The sequence below is a fragment of the Heptranchias perlo genome, chromosome 16, assembly GCF_035084215.1.
Source record: "Heptranchias perlo isolate sHepPer1 chromosome 16, sHepPer1.hap1, whole genome shotgun sequence".
Classification (NCBI taxonomy): Eukaryota; Metazoa; Chordata; class Chondrichthyes; order Hexanchiformes; family Hexanchidae; genus Heptranchias; species Heptranchias perlo.
Window position 1 is genome coordinate 22,113,939 of NC_090340.1, and position 7,344 is coordinate 22,121,282.

The 7,344-nt window shown below is 42.8% G+C and overlaps 2 protein-coding genes across 9 annotated transcripts in view; one reads left to right on the forward strand and one right to left on the reverse strand.

The window, feature by feature from the left end:
* Positions 1–1,758, reverse strand: part of psme3ip1 (proteasome activator subunit 3 interacting protein 1) — a 92,998-nt gene extending 91,240 nt beyond the window's left edge. For 2 of the 8 annotated variants that reach the window (XM_067997788.1, XM_067997786.1), the window contains exon 1: positions 1,215–1,543. The gene's annotated coding sequence lies outside the window, so the exon portion shown is untranslated. The other 6 variants (XM_067997787.1, XM_067997785.1, XM_067997790.1 and 3 more) reach the window with 5 other exon arrangements.
* LOC137333578 (uncharacterized) lies at positions 991–6,427 on the forward strand. The gene is made up of 3 exons (XM_067997782.1): positions 991–1,086; positions 2,235–2,390; positions 4,177–6,427. Exon 3 carries the CDS (start codon positions 5,302–5,304, stop codon positions 6,112–6,114), a length of 813 nt encoding a protein of 270 aa, XP_067853883.1. The 5' UTR covers positions 991–1,086; positions 2,235–2,390; positions 4,177–5,301; the 3' UTR covers positions 6,115–6,427.
* The last annotated feature ends 917 nt before the right edge of the window (positions 6,428–7,344 follow it).

The following is a 7,344-nucleotide window of genomic DNA, read 5'->3' on the forward strand; positions in this document are numbered from 1 at the left end:
AACTGCTTCCATCATCACCAGAAGTGACAGACCTGCAGTTATCAGCATTTCTACCTCACGTAGCTGTTTAAAACTCAAAATGCTCTCTCCAGACAAAATCTATGTTTGAAAGGGCAAAATCCATTACTGAACTTAGCAATTGAAACAAACAGTGTACTGAAATAGCACCAATACCTTTCACTGAAAACTGAGTGACATTGTCCTCATCCTATATCTCGTATATCAAATTAAATCAATTTAAGTCAAGTCAGACATGGGAAGCTTTAGCCATTTGAAAATGTTTAGGCAACTTAACCAGTTTATTTTTGTTCCCCACAATTTACAATTTTTCTACCATTTGCATGTGGATTTCCAGCATTGCATAGGTCTGGCCAAGAGTAAAGAAGCAAGAGAGCTGCTACAACAAAGCTTCATTCCAGAACTTACAACTCAGGAGATATAAAAAAAATCATCCCAGGGTGACGATCCTTCCAATTTTCTCCCTTGGAGTAAGAGGATGCACTTGAAAATACTTCCCAAAAGTCATCAGAAGCTGGGCTGTGACTCTTGCATGAACTAAACCTCTTTTAGTCACTACACACTCAGCTATGGAGATAGTGATAGTTCTATACTGAACATTTATTTATTTTTATATATACACACACATACATACACACACCCCCACAGTAACCAACTGAAGTCCTCACTGGAGCATGATTTTAAGAAAAATCTATCGTACCATATAACCTTCAAAAATCAATAGCAGTAGTGAACAATACCCATTATTTAGTCTAGAAATTATTAGCCAGGTAAAAAGAACTTTCTGAATTTTCTTATCCCATTGTAGTTTGTGGTCATCACCGTGGGGGAGGAGATGGTCTGTCTCATTGCACATTTGCCTGGCTCTGTACTTGCTTAAAAACTGTTAAATCCACCAGTTTTGACGAAAGGTCACCAACCTGAAACATTAACTCTGTTTCTCTCTCCACAGGTGCTGCCTGACCTGCTGAGTATTTCCAGTATTTTCTTGTTTTATTTCAGATTTCCAGCATCCACAGTATTTTGCTTTTGCTCCAATTTACTGTGCTATGCAAGTCTATGAAGCAGGTTTGTGGTCACATCTCCCAATACTGTGAGCTTCTCATCTGGAGTGAGCAACTGTTTGGGGGGGGGGGGGGGGGTACGGGACGGGTAAGAGGGTCTCAGAGGTTAAGACATCGCCAATTCCCTTTTACCTGGGCAATGAAGGTCACGTTTCCTGGTGGATACAATGCAGTGAGAACATTAAGGGCCGCTGAACTGATGCTGTGTCGATGGTCACTGTAGATTTTACAGTCGGTCTGGCGGCGAATATTAAACCCACGGAATTAACTCGAACCGCCCTGATTAAATGATAAAGAAAACCCGTCCTCACATTTAACTTAATGGGTTTGAATCGGATCCCGGGGACGGGCTGTCTCCCTGCAGCGACTGCGGGAGTTCCGGCCGCAGGAGGCAGATGAACCCGGGGAAAGAAACCGGCCCCAGACTCATCCCCCACAGCCCGGGCCCGACCAACATTCAAACTAACCGGACACTGACCCAAGAACTCCCGGCCCTCGACACACAGCGATCAACAGCCCCACAGGCCGGGCTCCGCACTCTCACCTCTCCGGCTCCGCTTCTCGTCTCACACACAACTCCTTACCTCCACTTCTAATGCCTGTCGAAAAGTTCCGGGCGCTGCTGTTCTCTCACAGACACTTGAAACAATGTTGAATCATTCAGTGCACTCACATTCTGTCTGTTCATGGGATATCTATTTAAATTACACAAATTAAGAATTATATATGAATAATTATTATTAATGCACATTGGTTAAGTGTTTCTAAAATGATAACATTTAAATAAGTGAAATGACCCTTTTCATAATTTTTATAGTACAGTTAATTTTAGCTTCATAGCAGGATGGTATTCTGTTCAAAGTACCAATAAATAACCTACATAATATATTAAGAATCTTAAGAATGCGGACACTGTCAACTTTTTCCGTTATAAATTCCTATGCTCTTGTTTAGAACAGAAACTGCCAGTGTAAACTCGTCATGTCGTAATTACACGCTCTGCAAAGATCAAGACATTTAATAGACTGTATTATATATTAAGCGCTTATGACTTTGTATTGAGGACTGAATTATGTCTGTGCTTCAGCTGAAGACTATATTTTTATCCTAATTTCTCTGGACAGAATTTTTAATATTCATATTTTTATACAGTTAGCCAAGAACACCAGATTCATCCTCTACATATGCAGGAATGACAGGCATAATAATGAACTTAAGGCACTTTGAGACATCTTTTTGCATGTGGAACACTATAGGACTGCAAGTTGTTGGAGCTGTCACTGGGACAGGCATTGCCAAGGAAACAAGGTAAGACTAGAAGTGGGAGGAATGCACCTGAAGACTGGGCAGATCACACAAACCTGTCACACACTCAAATTTTAGGATCACATGAGTGCAACTCCATTTCAAATAAATGTAACTTTTTAATCATCTATTTTAATCAGGAGATTAGTAGTGAATCACAAAATTACCAATTCTAGTACCAAAAGTTAAGGTGAGATTTTAAAATGTATGTGTATATAAACTGCTGTTTTGGGTTTATTTAAACTGGCAATGATGCAGTGTTGACAGAATAACCATGTGCACCCCCCTCCACAATTGCTGGTTTTGCTAACTCCCAGGAGAGGCAAAAAAACAGGAAAAAATCTGTGGCTAATCTCAGGAAAAACTCTGGGAAATTCTTCCCTAATTCCCTCAGGCAATCAAACAAGCTCCAGGAAACCATGGTAACCCATGATGCATCATTAGACATACTCAACTAATCTCCACAACTCCCCCCCCCCCCCCAACCCCTGACCACCACGACAATTTGCCCCAACGTCCATAGGAACAGAGGGCTGTTCAAGAGCAGCAATGAATATTTCCATCCATCGGGTCAATCTCCAAAGATTTCATACCTTGCTTTATTTTCATGCCCTTCAATAACCCTGTTTGCCAAAAATGTATCCAACACCCTCTTGAAATTTACAATATCCTCCAGTTCTATTACCTTCTTGAGGAGCCAATTGGCTGCTCTCTACGTAAAGAAGTTAAGTCTTAAACTGTCTAAGCTTGAATCCATAGCCCCTTGTCCTCGAGCTTCTGTTAATATTGAACATTGCTCTAGGATCCAGATTATTCCCTTTAAGATTTTTAATACCACAATAAGATCACTTTTAAGCTGCATTTTTAACAATGTAAACATCCATTAGTGCCTGTGCTCAGTCCTCAAAACTCAGGTGCCCAATTCCATTTATTAACTTAATTGCCCTTCTTTGTACTTCCTCCATGGCTAGGATGTCCCCCTGTGATACAATTCCAGAAATATACACAACACTAAAGGTGGACTTTGTGCAAACTAATGATCACTTCCTGGCACTTCTGCTCTATCCCTCAAGCTATAAATCCTAAAATCCTATTTACCTCCTCTGCACATTGTGCTAACGATTTAATGTTGTTTTGCACTAACTCCCTCCTCCCACGAATACCTTTACCATATTGCATCCGTGGACTGTTCCCATTTATTCTGGGCTCCTGCTATTTGTTTCCCTTCCTCAGCTTCAGGATTTTCAATATTAGGCAACACATTTGGCCCAATGCCCCAATTTATCCAGATCCCCCTGCAACTGGTCCACTTTTTCCTTTCTATTAACGATTCCTCTCGATTTGGGATAATCAACAAACTTGGAGAGTTTTGTTACAATGCCTTCCTACAAATTATCAAAAACAACAGTGGCCCCAGGACAATCTCTACTAATAACCTACCCCACAAAACACCTCTTTCCATGTTGAAGCTGCTCCCTTAATAACTACACTTTGCATCCTCTGATGCACCCGTTAGTTTTCCACTTCAAAGCTTCTCCCTTGTTTTGCAACTTTTTACTTTGTAATCTCCTATGTAGTACTGCATCAAATGTTTTACTTAAGTCTAGGTATATCAAATCTACAGTGTCAACTAATGTAGTTATATCCTTAAACACATGTCAACTAATGTAGTTATATCCTTAAACAATCCCAGTAATTTTACCAAGAAAGATCTACCACCTGTAAACTCATGCTGACTACTTCCTGACCTATTACATTTATCCTGATGCCTCGCTAATCTCTCTTTCAGGATACTTTTCTATTATTTTCCCAATGACAAAGAAAGAAAGAAAGAAAGGAAGATTTGCTTTCATGACCACAGGATGTCCCAAAGCACTTTACAGCCCTTTTGAAGCGTAGTCACTGTTGTAATGTGAAAAACACGGCCGACAATTTGAGCACAGCAAGTTCCCACAAACAGCAATGTGATAATGACCAGATAATCTGTTTTAGTGGTGTTGGTTCTATAAACTCACAAGTCTACACTTCCTGAGTTATCCTGCCATTCTTTTATATAAATTGGCAATGCAGTCACCTCTTTCCAGCCAGTCAGCATGATTCCCATTCTCAACACTTCCCGTAAAATCTTCATCAGAATGCGATGGATTTTATTTGCCTACAGTGGAACAGTTACCAGTGATACGGCATCAAGAATGAATGTACAACAAAACTTTTCGAAACTTACACACTTTCAAAAATCCTTACAGAAATAATGTTTAGTTGGCAATATTTGACATAAAAGTCACAGGTGTGTTTAAATTTTGTATTATTCAAATTTGATATAAAGAAATCTGCATCATCCTCACTTGATTGATACTCGAATACCCATTCCTGTTACAAAGGAATTTAATCAATAAGCTGTTCTTTTTCATCCAGACATGTTGCACATGACAAGACCTTTTTGTATTTGTAATTATAAAATATCATTGTGAATGTAGTCTGTTTCCCCCTCTAAATGAGAAAACAAGGGTGCAATTCTACTGTCCTACCACTCTGTGGCACAGTGCAACAATGAAAGATGCAAGAATCAAAAGGTGCTGAATATAGTGGTATGTGAAGTTTGGAATTTTGATACGAACATACAAAAAGATAGACAGGAAAAGACCAGCTGGTCCATTGAGCCTGTTCTAAACAGTCATGGCACCACAATGCACCAGGACTCCCAGTGTTCCCTCCTACTAGGAGTCATCTAATCTCCTGTGAGGGGCAAAAAAATAGCTTAAAAGAACCTAGGCCAATTCAGGGCAAACATATCTGGGAAATTCCTCTCAACCCCCTGAAGTGACCAAAACAAGTTCCAGGAGATCACAGTGACTATAAGGTACGAACCCAAATCCCACCTACCTGGTGTGCTTTTTTTCAATAAAATTTTGAAATGCAGGCCACAACTTTCAAGATAATAATAGACCCTCGGTACGCAAACACAAAGTGTTACTACGTGCTGAGGTTCTACCCGTCCCCGGAATTGAGAAGGATGGGCCTGGCCACGCTGCCACGGAATGCTCCGTCCAGTTGGACCGTTCCGCCCCACCTGTCCTACGTGGAAAAGTTTGTGCAGAAAAACACCTTTGACCACAAGGTGATCAGCAAGTGGTCCGCACGTAACGTCCTCGAGACCCTGCAGGAAAAGGAGATGGTGGATCCTGTCGGTTGGTTCCCCGAGCAAACTGTCAATGTCATTTGGCAGAACGCCTCATCGCCAGAGCTTTCAAACAAGCACCAAGACCTAGCTTGGCTGGTGGTGAGAAGGGCCCTTCCCGTCAGATCCTTCATGCACAGCCGGAGTCTCAGCGCCACCGCGCGCTGTCCCCAAGGAGGCTGCGGTGGAGACGAGACCGTCAGCCATCTCCTTCTGGAATGTGCCTTTGCAAAGAAGGTCTGGAGAGAGATGCAGTGGTATCTGTCCAGGTTCGTCCCGAGCAGTTCCATAACACAGGATTCTGTGCTCTACAGGCTGTTCCCGGGGACGCACACCGAGACGGACATCAACTGCTGCTGGAAGACCATCAACTCGGTGAAAGACGCCCTTTGGTCTGCCCGAAACTTGCTGGTCTTCCAGTGCAAGGAGCTGTCCTCGACCGAGTGTTGCAGACTGGCACATTCCAAGGTCCAGGACTACCTGCTCAGGGACACCCTGAGGCTGGGTGCGGCTGCTGCAAAGGCTCTGTGGGGAAAGGCAACCGTTTAGAGCCTTCCCGCCACTGTATACCGAGGGGCTGAAATCAGGGAAAAACCCCTCAGGCAGAATGTAAAATTCAAATTGATGTAATGAAATGTAATGTACCTGTAATGAATCTGTAATGAATCACCTGTATTGATTGTGATGCAATGAGGCAACCTAGAGTGTCATGAACTGTAATTATGTCCAATGTGTTCATTGAACTGTACTTGATGTAACCTGCAAATTGTATAATCTGTATTGTGTATGTTTGGAATGAGATATGACAACTGTATTGTATGTATTGCTGCAAATTTTATGAATAAAGTATATTTTTTGAAAAGGAAGTGAGGTGTCATCCTTCAGATGAGATGTTAAACCAAGGCTTCATCTGACTTCTTGTGCGGTTTTTTTTATTCATTTATGGGATGTGGGCATTGTTGACAAGGCCAGCATTTATTGTCCATCCCTAATTGCCCTTGAGAAGGTGGTGGTGAGCCGCCTTCTTGAACCGCTGCAGTCCGTGTGGTGAAGGTTCTCCCACAGTGCTGTTAGGAAGGGAGTTCCAGGATTTTGACCCAGCGACGATGAAGGAACGGAGATATATTTCCAATTTGGGATGGTGTATGACTTGGAGGGGAACATACAGGTGGTGTTGTTCCCATGCACCTGCTGCCCTTGTCCTTCTAGGTGATAGAGGTCGTGGTTTTGGATGCTGTCGAAGAAGCCTTGGCGAGTTGCTTCAGTGCATCTTGTAGATGGGGAGTCAGGAGGTGAGTCACTCGCCGCAGAATACCCAGCCTCTGACCTGCTCGTGCAGCCATGGTATTTATGTGGCTGGTCCAGTTCAGTTTCTGGTCAATGGTGACCCCCAGGATGTTGATGGTGGGGGATTCAGCGATGGTAATGCCGTTGAATGTCAAGGGGAGGTGGTTAGGCTCTCTCTTGTTGGAGATGGTCATTGCCTGGCACTTGTCTGGCGCGATTGTTGCTTGCCACTTTTCAGCCCAAGCCTGGTGTTGTCCAGTTCTTGCTGCATGCGGGCATGGACTGCTTCATTAACTGAGAGGTTGCGAATGGAATTGAACACTGTGCAATCATCAGCAAACAGCCCCACTTTTGACCTTATGATGGAGGGAAGGTCATTGATGAAGCAGCTGAAGATGGTTGGGCATAGGACACTGCCCTGAGGAACTCCTGCAGCGATGTCCTGGTTTATGTGGACATTGAGAAAACAGCAGGGAGTTCTCCTGGTATCCT